The 18,720-nt window shown below is 42.5% G+C and overlaps 1 protein-coding gene across 4 annotated transcripts in view; it reads left to right on the top strand.

Moving 5' to 3' along the window:
• The window catches only part of tfap2a (transcription factor AP-2 alpha), a 47,357-nt gene that overhangs the window by 14,223 nt on the left and 14,414 nt on the right, over positions 1–18,720 (top strand). For all 4 annotated transcript variants that reach the window (XM_062977716.1, XM_062977713.1, XM_062977714.1 and 1 more), the window contains 4 exons: positions 4,266–4,700; positions 9,486–9,537; positions 13,864–14,089; positions 17,377–17,495. In XM_062977716.1, coding sequence (XP_062833786.1) covers positions 4,266–4,700; positions 9,486–9,537; positions 13,864–14,089; positions 17,377–17,495 — 832 coding nt within the window. The remainder of the gene's footprint in view (positions 1–4,265; positions 4,701–9,485; positions 9,538–13,863; positions 14,090–17,376; positions 17,496–18,720) is intronic.

The following is an 18,720-nucleotide window of genomic DNA, read 5'->3' as shown; positions in this document are numbered from 1 at the left end:
CCCCGCTTCCTGGAGGAGCCCCTCCGGCTGCTCCCAGTTAGCCACAAAGGGCTCCCACACCCCTCCATTGTTTTTCCTCCCCCCTTTTTTTGGTTTCGTTATATATAATAATAATTAATAATATTAATTAGTTATCAATAATAATCATTAATAATATTAATTAGTTATTAATAATAATAAATACTAATATAGTATAGAATTGAGTGAGGATTTCCAACTCCCTCTTCCCACCTTTTTCTCTCTTCCCACCTCTTTCTCTTCCTTGGGCGCATCTACACTGTAGAATTATTATTAGTAGTAGTATTTAATGATGATGATTATTAATATTATCAATAATAATATCAAATATAATAATAATAAATAATAATATAGTATAGAATTGAGCGAGGATTTCCAACCCTCTCCTCCCACCTCTCTCTCTTCCTTGGGCGCATCTGCACTGTTGAATTATTATCATTATTATTTTTTATCATCATCATCATCATCATTATTATTATTACTATTATTAATATAGTATAGAATTGAGTGAGGATTTCCAACCCTTTCTTCCCACCTCTCTCTCTTCCTTGGGTGCATCTATACTGTAGAATTATTACAATTATTATTATTATTATTTAATAATAATAATAATAATAATAATTAATATAGTATAGAATTGAGTGAGGATTTCCAACCCTCTCTTCCCACCTCTCTCTCTTCCTTGGGTCCATCTATACTGTAGAATTATTACAATTATTATTATTATTATTATTATTATTTAATAATAATAATAATTAATATAGTATAGAATTGAGTGAGGATTTCCAATCCTCTCTTCCCACCTCTCTCTCTTCCTTGGATGCATTTACACTGTAGAATTATTATTATTATTATTATTATTATTATTATTATAGTATAGAATTAAGTGAGAATTTCCAGCCCTTTCTTCCCACCGCTCTCTCTTCCTGGGTGCATCTACACAGTGTCGAATTAGTACTACACTACAGAACTGAGAATTTCCAGCCCTTTCTTCTCTTTCTGCCTTGGGTGCATCTACACTGTAGGAATAATAATATCAACAATATACTTTAGGATAAAGTGAGAATTTTCAACCCTCTCCTCCCACCTCTCTATCTTCCTTGGGTGCATCTGCACTGTAGAATTATTATTATTATTATTATTATTATTATTATTATTATTATTATTGTTATTGTATAGAATTAAGTAAGAATTTCTAACCCTCTCCTCCCACTTCTCCTTCTTCCTTGGGTGCATCAATACTGTAGAAATAATAATAATAATAATAATAATAATAATAATAATAATAATAATAATAATAATAATATAGTATACAATTAAGTGAGATTTTCCAATCCTCTCTTCCCACCTCCCTGCCTTCCTTGGGTGCATCTACACTATATAGTGTAGAGTCGAATGAAGTGAGAATTTGCAAGCTTTTCTTCTCACCTCTCTCTCTTCCTTGGGCGAGAATCATATACCATAGAATTAAGTGAAAATCCAACCCTCTTTTCTCACCGCTCTCTCTTCATTAATAATAACAACAATAATAATATAGTATAGAATTAAGTGAGAAATCCTACCCTCTCTCCCCACCTCTTCTTCCATGGGTGCATCCACACTGTAGAATTAATCATATAGTGTTGAATTCAGTGAGAATTTGCAATCCTCTTTCCACCTCTCCCTGTAGAAATAATAATATAGTATAGGATTGAGTGAGGATTTTCAACCCTCTCCTCTCACCTCTCTCTCTTCCTTGAACGCATCTATACTGTTTATTATTATTATTATTATTATTATTGTTCAGATAGTATAGAATTAAGTGAGAATTTCCAGCCCTTTCTTCCCACCTCTTTCTCTTCCTTGGGTGCATCTAGTGTCGAATTAATACTACACTATAGAATTGAGAATTTCTAGTCCGCTCTCCCTTCCTTGTGTGCATCTGCACTGTGGGCTATAATCTCATCACCAGCGAAGTCCTAAATTGAACCAATTGCAAAAGTCATTTACATTTGCCTTCCTAGGACATCCCCCGACCCGTTTTCCTTCTATTTCTGTTGCACAATTATTTTTTCCATTGCTTTTCCCAAAAAAATATTAATACGTTTTGTGTGTTCATACATATCTATGTAATCTTTGGGTGGCTGTGGGTTTTCCGGGCTTTATATCCATGATTCAGGAGCATTCTCTCTTAACGTTTCGCCCACATCTATGGCAAGGAGAGGATGTTGTGAGTGATATTGGAAACTTAGCATTCACACTTGCCTCGAGCAGACAAGAGTTCTTTCTCCCACCCTGGATCTTCCACAGATATATAAACCCCACTTGCCTAGTTTCCAACAGACCTCACAACCTCTGAGGATGCCTGCCATAGATGTGGGCGAAACGTCAGGAGAGAATGCTTCTGGAGCATGACCATACATCCCGGAAAACTCACAGCAACCCAGTGATTCCAGTCATGAAAGCCTTCGACAACATATATAATCATTGTTTGGAGAGCTCTGTATCTGTTTATCAGCACAGACTGTGCATTATTATTATTATTATTATTATTATTATTATTATTATTATTATTATTACTACTATTATTATTAGCATACAGTAACAACCAACAACGCATTTTGATGGCTGGTCCTTTTCACAACTCTCCGCCTCCTCTTGCAAATACAAAAGAAGATTTTTGCTAACTTTTCAGTATTCTCTTTTTGAGAAATCGGCATTTGTTAATTCATATATATATATATATATATAGAGAGAGAGAGAGAGAGACTGAGACTCAGAAAAATCGAACAACTCTAAGGCTTGGTGCTGTGGAAGGCTTTCATGGCCGGAATCACTGCGTTGCTGCGAGTTTTCCGGGCGGTATGGCCATGTTCCAGAAGCATTGTTAGAGTGGTCCAGAAATGCTGGACCACTCTAACAACTATCATGTCCGACGACATAGAGAAGCCATTGAAACCCACAAGCATGTGGACAATTTCAACAGAAAGGAGGAAACCATGAAAATAAACAAAATCTGGCTACCAGTATTTTAAAAACTCTAAAATCAGGACAGTAAATAGAGAACAACACTCTGAAAACAGGGGAATTTCCAGACATGAGACAATCAGGGCCAGCTAACACCTCCCAACAAAGGATTCTGCCAGGCAGGAATCAGCCAGGATTTGAAACAGCAAATCTATTCAATGCTAACCAAGCTGACCAATTGCAACATTCACACTTGCCTCAGGCAGACAAGAGTTCTTTCTCTCACCTTGAACGTTTCACAGATATATAAACCCCATTTGACTTGTTTCTAACAAACCTCTCAGCCTCTGAGGATGCCTGCCATAGATGCAGGCCAAATGTCAGGAAAGAATTATTGTGGAACAGGGCCATCCAGCCAGGAAAACTCACAGCAACCTATAAGGCTTGAACTCTCTGGCTTTAAATGCCTTTGCTGTCTCCCTTTTTAAAGAAACAAAACAAAAAGTCCAGCGGGGATGTGCTTTTCGCCTTGAATCCCTTTTTGGGATGCAAAGGATGCCACAACGTTTCCAGGCACACACACGTTTTTTAAGTTTTTCCATTTTTCAACCAAACGAAAAGAGACAATGAGCTTCCCCAGGAAGGAAGGAAAAATCGTCCTCCATCTAAGACCTTTTTGTCCACTCGACTATTGTTATTAATACAGATACACCGTAAGGAGACTGGTCCTTATTATTAATATAGATGCACTGTGTTGCTGTGAGTTTTCCGGCCTGTCTGGCTATGCTCCAGAAGCAGATTCTCCTGACGTTTCGCCCACATCTATGGCAGGCATCCTCAGGGGTTGTGAGATCTGTTGAAAACTAGGCAAGGGAGGATGATATATTTGTTGAAGGTCCAGGGTGGGAAATAGAACTCTTGTCTGTTGGAGGCCAGCGTGAATGTTGCAGTTAATTACCTTGATTAGCATCGAATAGCCTTGTAGCTTCAAAGCCTGGCTGATTCCTGCCTGAGGGAATCCTTTGTTGGGAGGTATTAGCTGGTCCTGTGGAAGGTTCAGGGTGGAAAAAAGAACTCTTGTCTCTGTAGATGCACTGATGGCATTCAGGATCTCAGACAGCTCACAAGGCTCCAGAGCTGCTTTTTGTTTTGAAAATAACATCAATGTAGTGTGGGTTTATTGGGGGAAATATGTATTATATGTGGGTCATTTTGTTGGGATTATATATCTAAATCTGATTGTGACCTCCCTGTCTTTCTCCCGCTTCTCTCCTCGCCCCATTGCCTGTCTCCTTTCCCAGGACCGCCACGACGGGGCCAGCAACGGGACGGGGCGCTTGCCGCAGCTGGGCTCGGTGGGCCAGTCGCCCTACAGCAGCGCCCCTCCGCTCTCGCACACCCCCAACGCCGACTTCCAGCCCCCCTACTTCCCCCCGCCCTACCAGCCCATCTACCCGCAGTCCCAGGACCCCTACGCCCACGTCAGCGACCCCTACAGCCTGAACCCGCTGCACGCCCAGCCCCAGCCCCAGCACCCGGGCTGGCCCGGGCAGAGGCAGAACCAGGAGGCCGGCCTCCTCCACTCCCACCGCGGACTGCCCCACCAGCTCTCCGGCCTGGACCCCCGCAGGGACTACCGGCGGCACGAGGACCTCCTCCACGGGCCCCACGGGCTGGGCGCCGGCCTGGGAGACCTGCCCATCCACGCCATCCCCCACTCGCTGGAAGACGTCTCGGTAAGGAGAAGCCCTAACCCCAACCCTAATACTCTCCTCCCCCAGGGCTTCCAGGGCTTGAATTGAGTGAGGATTTCCAACCCTCTCCTCCCACCTCTCTCTCTGCCTTGGGGGCATCTACACTGTAGAAATAATAATAATACTAACAATAATAATATAGTATAGAATTAAGTGAAAATTTGCAATCCTCTCTTCCCACTTCTTTTCCCACATCTTTGGGTGCATCTATACTGCAGAATTAATAATACCAATACTACTAATAATATATCATATACTAATGATCATCATCATCATATACTATAGAATTAAGTAAGAATTTGCAATCCTCTCTTACCACCTCTCTGCCTTCCTTGGGTGCATCTATACTGCAGAATTAATAATACGAATACTACTAATAATATATCATATACTAATCATCATCATCATCATATGCTATAGAATTAAGTGAGAAATTGCAATCATCTCTTCCCACCACTCTCTCTGCCTTGAGTGTATTTACACTGTAGAAATAACAACAACATAGTATAGATTTAAGTGAGAATTTCCAATGCTCTCTTCCCACCCCTCTCTCTGCTTTGAGTGGATTTATTATTATTATTATTAATATTATTATTATTTCGACACTGTAGAATGATTAATAATAATATAGTATAGAATTAAGTGAGAGTTTCCAACCCTCTCTTCCCACCTCTCTCTCTGCCTTGGATGCATCTACACTGTAGAAATAATAACAATAACAACAATTATATAGTATAGAATTAAGTGAGAACTTCCAACCTTCTCTTCCCACCTCTCGCTCCACCTTGGGTGCATCTACACTGTAGATGATGATAATAATAATAATAATAATAATAATAATAATAATAATAATAATAATATAGTATAGACTTAAGTGAGAAATCCAACCTCTTCCCACCTCTCTGCCTTAGGTACATCTACACTGTAGCGTGTTGAGTCGCATTAAGTGAGAATTTGCAAGCTTCCCTCACCTCTCTCTCCTCCTTGGGTGCATCCCTACTGTAGAATTAATCATATAAGATAGAATTAAGTGAGAAATCCAACCCTCTCTTCCTACCTCTCTCTCTCTATCTCTACCTTGGGTGCATCCACACTGAAGAATTAATATTAATAATAATAATAAAGTATAGAATCAAGTGGGAATTTCCAATCCTCTCTCCCTTCCTCTCTCTCTTCCATGGGTGCACCCACACTGAAGATTTAATCATATACTGGGGAATTCAGTGAGAATTTATAATCCTCTCATTCCACCACTCCCTGTAGAAATAATAATAATAATAATAATAATAATAATAATAATAATAATAATAATATACCATAGAATTGAGTAAGGATTTCCAACTCTCCCTTCCCACTTTTCTCTCTTCCTTGGGCACATCTACACTTTAGAATTTATATTGTTATTAACATAATATAGAATTAAGTGAGAATTTCCAGTCCTTTCTTCCCACCTCTCTCTCTTTGTCGAATTAATACTATACTATAGAACTGAGAATTTCCAACCCTTTTCTCCCAGCTCTTTCCCTTCCTTGGGTGTATCTACTCTGCAGAAATAATAATAATAATAATAATAATAATAATAATAATAATAATAATAATAATAATATAGAATTAAATGAGGATTTCCAAACCTCCCTTCCCACCTCTCTTCTCCATGGGCACATTCAACACTATAGAAGTAATCTATGTTTTTTTTTTAAATTGAGGTAGATTTCCCTCAATTTAGCGAACAACGTCACCACAGGTTTCTATCTGCATATTTCAAGACTTAGGGTGATACTCTGCAGAATTATTGTAGTTGAAGCTACCATGGGTCGATGCTATGTCATATTGGGAGTTGTGGTTTTACAAGGTCCTAGTGCATCTCTGCCAAAGAAAGAGGAAAGAAACTAAAAATACCCCCTTCCCGGATTCCGTGTGGTTGATATGTGAGGCCAAACTGCATTGTTGTATGTCTAGGAAGAAAGAAAGAAAGAAAGAAAGAAAGAAAGAAAGAAAGAAAGAAATTCTCAGTTCTTCCTCTGTCCCCAAAACAAAGAAATTCTCCACCAAGCGTTGTCGAGAATGGAAGCATTGAATGGAACCGGATGGGGGGGGGGAAGGAAGAGCAGGAAAGCTAAGGAAAAATAACGCAAATGGCGAGGATTGTTCCCTCAGGCAGGTGGAAAAAAACAGGCGAGCGGTTGAAAAGAGAGAGCCAAGGACGGGGCTTTTGTAGTTGGAGATCTTTTTGAGCGTCCTTGGCTTGGCGGAGAGGGTTTGCCTGATCTGTAAACGGCATGCTCTGCAAGGCTGGACTTGCAGGGAGAAAGAAGGCTTTCCCAAAAGGTCCCTCCCTTCCCGGCTTCGGCAGAGAAAACAATTTAGTGACAGGCCGGTGGTTTGGTGGCAGAGAAAGAGACCTTTTGTGGGTCAGCCGGAGAAGAAGGCCTGTGGGGTGTAGAGGGGCTTTTCTATCCCTCCCCTCCCCTTGTCCTTGTGTTGCTAAAATGCCACCCCCGGGATTACTGGATCAGATATCACCCCCTCATATATCCAGTGACGGTTTAGCGATTTCGTCCCCTGTTTCAACAGTAATGGGTTCATTTCTTGGGGGGACTTAAAAAAAGTTTTTGGTGAAGAATCGGGAAGCCTTTACACACCGGAAAATGTCTAGTGCGGGTTGGCTGTTTTGTCACAAATGCAGCGATTCTGAAATTGAGGGGTAAAGGTGGAATTGAGGGGCTAAGCAATTGGGGGAGAGATGCGGGGAGGGGGAGATGCTCCTTGTTTTGAACGGGAAGGAGAAAGCAAAGCATGGGAATCGTTTCGAGTTGTGGTTGGAAGGCAGCCCTATCCTCCTTTCTTGGGAGTAAAACCCACGAAACTCAATGGGATTTACATCTCAGGAGACAGGTCTGTGTTAGATGTTAATGGAGGGAAAGCAAATAAGAACGAGTCCCGTTCAAGTGAGTTTAGATAATCTGGAATAGCAGATATTTGGCTTCCTCGCACGTGTCTTTAGAGATCAGGATGTGAAATATAATCTGACATCAAACGGGGCTTCGGTTGTCTTGAGAAAGAGGGAAGACAAGAAGTGTTTCCCTTTCTTTATTGGAATTTCGTTTTTGTTCGAATTGTATTATAACCGCCAAACCGATTTCAATTGCAAACAGGAGAATGCTTCCTTATATCTGGATCTTTTTGTGTGTGTGCATGCAATGCTTAAACGATTGCCTATCGTCCAGTTTCTCCTTAAATTTAGTCGGATCCTAATCTCGGAATCCGTTAAAGCGATGTATTGTTATTAAAACGGTGGCAAAAATGGCGATGTTGACCCTAGTCTCCTTTATTGGGTGCTTCTAAAGGGACAAAGGTGCAGAGCGGGGGAGAAGGGATCTGGGTCGTGGAAAAGGATTATTTTAAATGCCCGCCTTGTTAACCTTTCCATAGAAACGCGGCTCCTTCTCGGTCCGGAAGAGCCGCTTCGAGCCAAGGCGAGAATTATTTCGGCATAAAGATCTCGGCGGGATTTTAAAACCCCGAACAGTCGGTGGACTCCCTTCGAGGGGGAGAAATCAGACAAATAAAAGCGTTACGCCCCACTACATTTACTTTATGAGTGGAGGGGCCGCCTGTTTGAAGGGATCATATTTCCCCCTGTAGTTAAAAAAAAGCACGCACACACAACAAAAAAAGAGATCCAAAGCAAACTGCCGCCGTCATTTCTGCACACTTCTCAATTTAATTATGCTCAGATTCAGAAGCACTTTAGGCAAGTTACAAATGAGAGCATTGAGTACAATAAAACCTGTAATAAAGCAACTTCGTCCCATCCGCCCGGAATCGTTGAGATCAGGCGCAATTAAGAGGAGCATAAATCCAGGGAGGAATGGAAAATGTTAGGCTCGGCTTTAGGGCTGGGCCGAGAAAGGAGAGGGATTTCGGAGAGGGGGAGTCCACGGATTGGGGAACCCGGTGGAGATTGCTTTCTCCTCTCTCTTTTTCTGAGGAATTCTCATTTGTAAACACAGGCACACACATCAGAGGCATTGTCAGGCAGGCAGGGAATTAGAAAGCCTAGTCCTCCACCCCGAAACACCCCAATTGTACTTTCTAATCACGTCTGGAGCGCCCTTCGCGCACGCGTGCCATTCAGAGCTCTCTCCAGGAGAGTTGGAAAGCAGGAGCAAACCCCACTGGCAGACAATAGCCACCCAAGGGGCTCCCCTCCTTCAGGGCACCTCCTCGTCCCCTCATGCCTTGCCTCCCTGTCCCCAGACTCCCGGAAAGGGAGCCTTCCCAACCCTTCGCCCCCTTGATCGCAGTGCTTCCCATTGTTGCGATTTGTTTCTCTCTCAGCCCCACCTCGCCCTGCTTTTGTACCAAAGGGCGGTGGGAATAATTCCACCAGAATAACTGTGGCATCGGGGATTGTTATTATGTTCATTCCTGATAGTAAAAAAAACAAAAACACCACACACAGGGCCACCTTACTCGAGAGTAAGTCCCATTGACTTCACTACGTTGCCTCCCGTGTAAACCAAGGAAGGGTTGCTCTGCTTCTGGAAGGCCGCTTTCTCCCTACTTTAGTAACCTTTCTGTCAGTTATATATTGCTATTTTCCTATGATTTTAGACATGTGTTACATCCTAATATATCAATACAGTGAAAGGAGATATTTCCATTTTGAAAAATAAGGAAAGAAAGGGAAAAGCAGTGGTAGCGGCGGTTTTCTAGTAGGGCTTCCTTGAAATATTCACACCGTGTGTCTTCCTTTTGTTGCAGCACGTAGAGGACCCCGGTCTTAACATCCCAGATCAAACTGTAATTAAGAAAGGTAAGCCGTTTCCTTGCGCATTCCAAGCATGTCTTCACAAGCTCGGTTCTGTTGCCCAGAGAACTTGCTGGAGCTATTGTTTCCCTTCTCCCTCCCCTTCTCCTCCTGCCCCCCCCCCCCAAACGTAATTTACAACAGGCTTGGAAATGGGAAAACGAAATTGACAGTCCTGGTTGCAAACTAACCTTTCCCTTAATCCCCACCCCTGTGATTGTGTGTCTCGGCGCGATTATATTCTCCAACTAAAGGGATCCCCGGTTTTAGTTCTCCCTAATCCCATTCGGAGTTCAGAGCTTGGCTTCTCATTGCACGAGCTGCGTCCGGAATTATTGTTATTGGCGAAATAAAGCGGAGATCCTGCTCTGTTATAGCTCCACAACATTCCGCTGCCCCCCCCCCTCCCACTCTCAGCTTTCGGAGATTGTCCGGGATTGTTGACATCAGAGGGCTTTGTTGCAACAAGCCAGAGAGGATGGCGGAGGGGAAGGGAAAGGGGGGGGGGGTGTTGTGTTCTCCGAGGCTGCGGTTTCTGCTTGCTTTTGGAAATGACAGAAACAGGATGAATTCCCCTGCTGCGTCCCAACGGTGTGGGGCGGCTGCTGCTGTTGTTATTGTTGTGTGTCTATGAAAGAAGAGTTGTGTGTCTCTCCTCCCCTTCCAAATGAATGTGGAAAAACAGCGTGCGCGATTTCGGGTTCTGGTTACCTCCCCGAAGGTTTTTGAACTTGTTTTTGTTTAGTCGCTACAATGCGTTTCTCGGGGTTGGTTTTTCTCGAGGAAAATAATTCCTGGGATTGGAGCGTTTGCTTGGTAATTCGTTAGAGGAAAAGGGCCTTGAGTTGCTGTGAGTTTCCCGGGCTGTATGGCCATGTTCCAGAAGCATTCTCTCCTGACATTTCGCCCGCATCTATGGCAGGCATCCTCAGAGGTTGTGAGGTCTGTTGGAAACTAAGCAAGTGAAGTTTATATATCTGTGGAAGGTCCAGGGTGGGAGAAAAAACTTTTGTCTGTTAGCGGCAAGTGTGAATGTTGCAATTAATCACCTTGATTAGCATTAATAGCCTTGCAGCCCCAAAGCCTGGCTGATTCCTGCCTGAGGGAATCCTTTGTTGGGAGGTGTTAGCTGGCCCTGATTGTTTCCTGTTTGGAATCCCGGTTTTCAGAGCATTGTTCTTTATTTATCGTCCTGATTTTAGAGTATTTTTTAATACCAGTAGCCAGATTTTGTTCATTTTCGTGGTTTCTTCCTTTCTGTTGAAATTGTCCACTGTATGGAATCAGCCAGGCTTTGAAGCTGCAAGGCTTTTCAGTGCTAATCAAGGTGATTAATTGCAACATTCACACTTCCAACAGACAAGAGTTCTTTCTCCCACCCTGGACCTTCCACACATATATAAACCTCACTTGCTTAGTTTCCCACAAACCTCACAACCTCTGAGGATGCCTGCCAGAGATGTGGGTGACATGTCAGGAGAGAAAGCTTCTGGAACATGGCCATAAAGCCCGGAAAACTCACAGCAACTCCGTGATTCCGGCCCTGAAAACCTTCGACAACACAAAAGGGCCCTCGCGGAGTGTTTGGATGCTTTTAGACATCACCAAGGTCTGATGCTCTGTCAAGCCCTTCTCTTTTGGAAACCTTGGCACTGTACATTGGAAGCTAAAGTTTCACACCCCCCCCCCCTCACCTCCCCCAATCTGGGGAGCCTTTGTCACGTCAAATTAGATGTGCAAGGAATAAATCTTAAAGAGATGCTCTTTCCAAGTCGACATGATAATTGGCTCTTTTATTAGTAATCTCAAGAGTTCGTTTAACTCCTATTGTCTCTATTAGCCTCCCCAGAGCTATTAATGTCACAAGTGATCTATCCAAAACCTAGATATCTCCCCCCTTTTCCCCGCTCCATCTCCCCCTTTGCACATTTGGATTAGGCCCATTGAGGGAAGGTTAGGGAAGGAGAAGGGATTGGGAACGGAGGGGAATAAACAGAGGATGACAAAAGAGTAAATATTTAGAGTGTGGCCGGGGCTGGAACAGGAAGACAACGGCCGTGGCATGCAAACGAGGCTGCCCTTATTTTCCACGTATGTTTAGCTACAATGGGAGATGCTTGAAGAGTTCTGCGGATTCTAAGAATGCTACAGATCTTGGGAGAAGAAGGCGAAAGAGAAAGGAGAAATGGCTTGTCCATGTTGGGCAACAGCTTTGCTTCCTCGCGTTGTTTTGGGTGTGCGTTCCTCATCTAAACAAAGGACTGAACTGTCCGCTTCTTTTGGCGACGGAAAGTAGATTCCTTCCCCCTCCGGCTTTCCAGGCTGGAAAGACTTGCCAAGCCAATTGTTTGGAAACAATCCAAATATTGGTACTCTTTTAAACCTAGAGAAGGGTGGCATTACACCATCCAGAGCTCTGCTGAATACTATTGCTATTTAAAAATCAGATAAAGCATTTCTATGGCTCCCTGGGCGGTAGGTTCCCTGACAGCCTTCAGGACACTGATTTGGCTGTAAGTTCCCGCGAAATCAATAGGACTTGGTTGCCTTGGGAGGCCTTTAGGGGAGCCCTGGAGTGGCAGTTCCCTCTAAGCCCCGCCTCTCCCCCCCCCCCCCGCCCAATGGGAAGCCAACCGCCTTGACACAACCCCAGTTTCAGATTGGCCCTTCTCTTTTGGGGGGAGGGAGGAAAGGAAGCCTGAAGAGACACTGGTCTTGTTTGTGCCTCCCTGCTCTGTGCCAGCTCCTTTTGAAAAGCTTAATTTAGTTCAAGAAGTAGCTAATGGCCATTTTAGGCCGTACTGCCTTTCCCCCAAAAGTAAAATAAATAAATAAAAGGCTATATCTAAACTTGGTGCTTCCTGGAAAACTCGTCTGAGGGTCGTTCCACACAGCTATATAACCCAGAATATCAAGGCAGAAAACCCTACAATATCTGCTTCGATCTGTGTTATCTGAATCCACACTGCCATATAATCCAGTTCAAAGCAGATAATGTGGGATTTTATTCCCACATTATCCTTGGTCCTTGGATGGGAGACAGCCAATTGATACCAGGTTTTTCAAACTATATTTGAGAGGAAGCTAGTGGCTAAATCATCTCTTGTCTAAGGGCCCTTCCACACAGCCCTGTATCCCAAGGCAGAAAATTCCACATTTTCTGAGTATGGACTCAGGCAACCTAGTTCAAAGTAGATATTGTGGGATTTTCTGCCTTAATATTCTTGGTTATATGGCTGTGTGAAAGGGCCCTATGAAAACCCTCTTAAATTCATGGGGTTCCCATATGCCAACAGGCGACTTGAAGGCACAGACGCAGACAACACTCCCTGTGGGATCCATTTTCTAACTAAGGGCCTTTCCACACAGCCATATAACCCAGAATATCAAGGCAGAAAATCCTACAATATCTGCTTTTAACTGGGTTATCTGAGTCTACACTGCTATATATGCCAGTTCAAAGCAGATAATGTGGGATTTTTATTCAGCTATGTAGAAGGGGCCTAACTCTGACTAAGTGCAGCTTTACTTGATTTTATATGAGTACATTTTTTTCTGTTGTGCTTGGTCCTTGAATTATTTTTAAAGAAGTTAACTCTGCTCATTGTTTTTCAAGATTATCTCCTGTTGCGTCCAGGAAAGCTCCTTTTAGGGCCCTTCTACATAACCATAAAACCCAGAATATCAAGGCAGAAAATCCCACAATATCTTCTTCAAACTGGGTTATCTGAGGTCCCTTCGACACAGCCATATAACCCAGAATATCAAGGCAGAAAATCCCACAATATCTGTTTTGAACTGGGTTATCGGAGTCCACATTGCCATATAATCCAGTTCAATGTGAATTTTATACAGCTGTGTAGAAAGGGACCCAGACCGAGTCAGGTGGTCTAGCAGTCGGTATGCCTTTGGTAGCCATTCAGTTGGAAAGGAGGGCCTGCGGTTTTGCTTACACACCTTTCCCTGTCCTCCTTTTTGGGGGTTCTGTGCTGGGCGCATGCGCACCTGGGGGAGAGGCCTGTGGAGCATCCTTTACCTGCCATGGCTCAAAGCTATGGGGTCTTAGGAGTTGTAGTTTGGTGAGGCACCAGCTTTGTTTGGCATAGAAGTCCAGAGAAAGACCTTGCAAAATGACAACTCTTAGGATTCCATAGCATTGAGCTTTTGCTTATGTCTCCCAAAAGAGCTCTCAATTAGAGTCTTCCATCCGTCAAAGCTCCTCGTTGTTTTATCCCTTCCTCATCATGCTACCTCCCAACCCTCCCTTCCTCCTCTCCATCTCTTCGGGCTCCTCCGTAGTGGTGAACTTATGCTTCCCCCTCCCCTCCGCAGGCCCCGTGTCCCTCTCCAAGTCCAACGCCGTCTCCTCCATCCCCATGAACAAGGACACGCTCTTCGGCGGCGTGGTGAACCCCAACGAGGTCTTCTGCTCGGTGCCCGGCCGCCTCTCGCTCCTCAGCTCCACTTCCAAGTACAAGGTCACCGTGGCCGAGGTGCAGCGCCGCCTCTCCCCGCCGGAGTGCCTCAACGCGTCGCTGCTGGGCGGAGTGCTCCGGAGGTGAGGAGAAAGAAGGCAGCTCTGCCTCTGGACCGTGAGAGAACAGCCACCTGGCGGCGCTTTTTGGAGGGAAGGGAGCCCATTGGAGGAGAACCGGCGCGTGGCCGTGGCTCAGCCAATCTGGAGGCTCCCTCCAAAGGCGGCAATTTGCCACCATCCCCTGCTGGACTCACCTTATAAAACAGAAGAGGCCAAGGCCTCATAAGCCCCTGAGGAACTCTTTTCTCTTCAGAGATTTGCTTGAAATATAGACACTGGGGGCCCTTCCACACAGCCCTATAACCCAGATTATCAAGACAGAAAATCCCACAATATCTGCTTTGAACTGGGTTATCTGAGTCCACGCTCAGATAATGTGGGATTTTCTGCCTTGATATTCTGGGATATAGGGCTGTGTGGAAGGGCCCTAAGGACCCTTCCGCACAGTCATAAAATCAAGACTATCAAGGCAAAAAAATCCCACAATTATCAGCTTTGAACTGGGTTATCTGAGTCCACACTGTCACACAGTAGAGTCTCACTTATCCAACATAAACAGGGCCGGCAGAATGTTGGATAAGCAAATATGTTGGATAATAAAGAGAGATTAAGAAAAAGCCCAATAAACATCAAAATAGGTTATGATTTTACAAATTAAGCACCAAAACATCATGCTATACAACAAATGTGACAGAAAAAGTAGTTCATTAGACATTAATGCTATGTAGTAATTACTGTATTTACGAATTTAGCACCAAAATATCACAATTATTGAAAACATTGACTACAAAAATGCATTGGATAATCCAGAATGTTGGATAAGTGAGACTCTACTGTATCCCAGTTCAAAGCAGGTAATGTGGGATTTTTTTCAGCTGTGTGGAAAGGGCCTAAGGTTTTTCCCTAAACAGACACTGATAATGACAAATTATGAGGTACTTTTACACCAGGCATGTGCAAACTTCTGCCCTTCAGGTGTTTCAGACTTAAACTTCCACAATTCCTACAATTGTGGGAGTTGAAGTCCAAAACACCTTGGAGGCCAAAGTTTGCCCATACTTATTCCGCACCCTAGAATGAATGCAGTTTGACCCCACTTTAACTGCCACAGCTCAATGCTATTGAGTCCTAGGACTTGTAGTTTGGTGAGGCACCAGCACTGTTTCACAGAGAAGGTTGGAGTGGTGCAATGGGTTAAACCATTGTGCCGGCTGAACTGCTGACCTGAAGGTTGGGTTGCTGATCTGAAGATGGGTTGAGCTCCCTGTCTGTCAACTCTAGCTTGCGGGGACATGAGAGAAACCTCCCAGTTAACACATCTAGGTGCCCCCTGGGCATCTGTAGGTGGCCAATTCTCTCACACCAGAAGCGACTTGCAGTATGTTGTCAAGTCGCTTCTGACATAAAATGGTAGTTAAAGTGGAGTTTGACTGCATTCATTCTACAAAGTCCCAAGTCTCCACACTGACATAAATCCTGGTAGATTTTCTTGTTTTTGATTTTTTTAAAAAACAAGCAAATGTGTCTGTATTGCATTTCACAGTCTGTTCATGCAATTCAGAGAACACCCCCCCCCCCCCTCCTTCCAATGGAGCATAATACCTCCTAATACGATTTTGTAGAATTTGGGTGAAGAATATCTGAAAAACAATAGTATTACATAAAGTGTGTGTGTGTGTGTGGGGGGGGGTACTTCACTATTAAGTGCTTTTTGTCCTCCCCTTAGTCTGACCTCAATGTCCAGTGTCCTTTGTTTTAATTTATGATCAGAGTTAATCTTTACCTCAGGGTTAATTATTGCAAAAGTGTATCCATTTTGCAAGGATTATAATGGAACCAGGAGCTGCAGCTCCATGGGGCATGATGAAATGAACACCTTAACTGAAAGATGTCATTTAAAAATAAATAAGCAAGCAAACAATGTAGCTGGGACTTAGCATTCTGGATTTATTGTTGCCTTCAAGCCTTTGAACGTGGAAGGCCTATGTTCAAATTCCAGTTCTACCAGTAATACAAAGGATAGTGTTGAGTCAGTCATTCAGGGCCTTTCCACACAGCCATATAACCCAGAATATCAAGGCAGAAAATCCACAATATCTGCTTTGGACTGGGTTATCCGAGTCCACACTGTCATATAAACCAGTTCAAAGCATATAATATGGGATTTTATACAGCTGTGTGAAAGGGGCCTCAATGTTCATTTTGCAGCTCAGAATGAAACAAAAGGACTTATCAACATCTTCAAAATGCTTTATAAAAGAGACAAGGCTACAAGTTGGCTTAAATCTTATTTTGGTCCTAAGTAGAGCAGACCCCCTTGAATCTTATTAGATTTATCTGTGTATTGACACACCAGCCAACCATTGAATGGGCCTACATTATTTGTGACATCCCAACTAGATGACCACCAATATTTTTCAAAATACTCCTACAGAAAACCGGCTAATGAAATCATAGAGATGATTCGCATTTAAAAATATTGGGGGTTTTTTGGTAGCTTTAACGGTGCAAACTCATACCTCTGTGTAAAATGAAATACTCAGAGTTGACAGCTTGTTCTACTACAAAACACCTAAGCATTCAAGTCAACACTGAAAAGGAATACAGTCCCTTCAGTATAGCAAGCCACACTTCCTAGCAATACTTGCTGAAAGCTAAGACACACCAGTTGAGGGCACTGCCAGCATTGCATTACTTAGGAAAGCTGCAAGGCTATGCTCCAGTAAAGGAATGTGTTAGGTTTTATCTGGCTGAGTATAGAGATACAATACATTTTTTAAAAAAAAGAATAGCCCACCTATCTTTGAAACATTTACATTGGATCTTCCAGTTTAGCCTTTGGAGCAACAAGACTGTTGTGAATTACTTCTGTTAATAATGCAAAGGAGTATAGCTCAGACAAGTCCCTGTTGGATCACTAATGAGTAAAAGCACTAAAAGTGGTTATGCCATCAGTCACACTTTGTCAGAACATGTTATAACCTCTGTAAGGATTGCCTGGTGCCCATATATGACTTGCAGATACCATAAGAACATAACGGGCTTAATTTTAGCTGTTTCATCTCCAGACTTTTTTTTCAAACACAAGGAAATATTTCAGCACGTTTTCCTGTATTACATTTAATTGTACCTTCATGGCACATCTTCCACGCTTAACATTTCCTGGAATGAAATTTTACTAAATATCCTTTATATAATAAGGATTTGTAAAATAGCTTTAGAGGAAAATGTCTGAACAGAGTTGCAATATGATCTGGTTGATATTAGTCATGTGTTAAGTGTTGTTGTTTTTTTAATGTGTGGAACAGAGCAAAATCAAAAAATGGAGGAAGATCTTTGAGAGAAAAACTGGACAAAATAGGATTAAATTTGCCAGCTGGGAGACGTAAAGCTGCTAATGTTACCCTGCTTACATCACTAGTAGAGGGTAAGTGATGGTTTTGGCTTTGGCTTTGGGAAGGGCATTCTTTGGGAAGTGTGTGCTTGTGTGAATACATATATTGTATCAATATATATATTTGTCAGCTGGACAAAATGTGAACATTCTGAAGGTCTGTCCTGAAATGGTTATGCGTATTGCTTGATTTAAATCGTCATGACTGAAGAGAACATTCATTTTTGACCTTTTGCTTTGTACTTTTTTCAAAAGGTGGATTGAAACTGTCAGCCTAGTCCAAAAAACCCATTTATGTCAAAATACTTGGAAGTGGACTCTGTTTAAATCTGTTTAGACTACCATCATTGTTCTGGGTGCCAAACCTCAGCAAATCTAAGTTGGCTTAAATTTCCAAACTTCTTTTAAACTAGGTTGCTGTCTGATTGTTTCACTCACTTTTTGGAAAAAGTAGGGCTGAAAACATTACTCGAGTAAGCGTAATTAATGGATTAATTTATTAATCACTGATTGACATGGTGGATTTTAATTGGATTTTAATCAGTGTAGTCTCCAGTGAAAGAGGTACAGTAGAGATGTGTACAATCATTGTGTGTATCTTGATTCAGACGCCAGGGACTGGGTTATTATAGTTTTCTAAACAATATATAAGTTGGCTAGGACATGTATTCAAAAGCAGCTGCTTCTTTTCAGGATAATTGCAATTTTTAATTGATTAACAAACTGATTAATTATGCTAAAATAGGTAATTGAAATGTGGTTCTCAAACTGATGGAGCTACAGGATTTCAAATTAATAGATAGGCATAACACGAAACAGAAAATTTCAGTCTTTGATATCATTTGGATCAATAAAATGCTGCTCCCTAAGATTGCAACTTTGTATACACTTAGGTGGAAGTAGATCCTATTGCTCCCAGTGAGCCTTATTTTTGTGTCAAGGTGCCTAGGATTTTACTGTAAATGTATTCCCTTTCAAATGTGTTATAAGGAAATGCATGAATATTAATGTTTACAAATAAACTGTCTGGGATAGGGATGTAAATTTGTTCAACTTCAGATATTTCAAATGTACTGCAACCTGCATTGTAGTTAAGTTCTTATGATTTCATTCTGACTTTCAGTCCTGTTAAATACTCTGGGCTGAATTCAGCCTTAGTCCTCCTTAATGAATGCATTGAATTGAATAGGAGTTTTCCTCACAACTAACTGAAGTCCCATCCATTTCAGTGGATCTAATCTAAATAGGGATAACATTT

The sequence above is a fragment of the Anolis carolinensis genome, chromosome 4 (assembly GCF_035594765.1).
Source record: "Anolis carolinensis isolate JA03-04 chromosome 4, rAnoCar3.1.pri, whole genome shotgun sequence".
NCBI classification, from domain to species: Eukaryota; Metazoa; Chordata; class Lepidosauria; order Squamata; family Dactyloidae; genus Anolis; species Anolis carolinensis.
The sequence above is the reverse complement of the archived record's forward strand: the minus strand, read 5'-3'. Positions and strand labels throughout refer to the sequence as shown.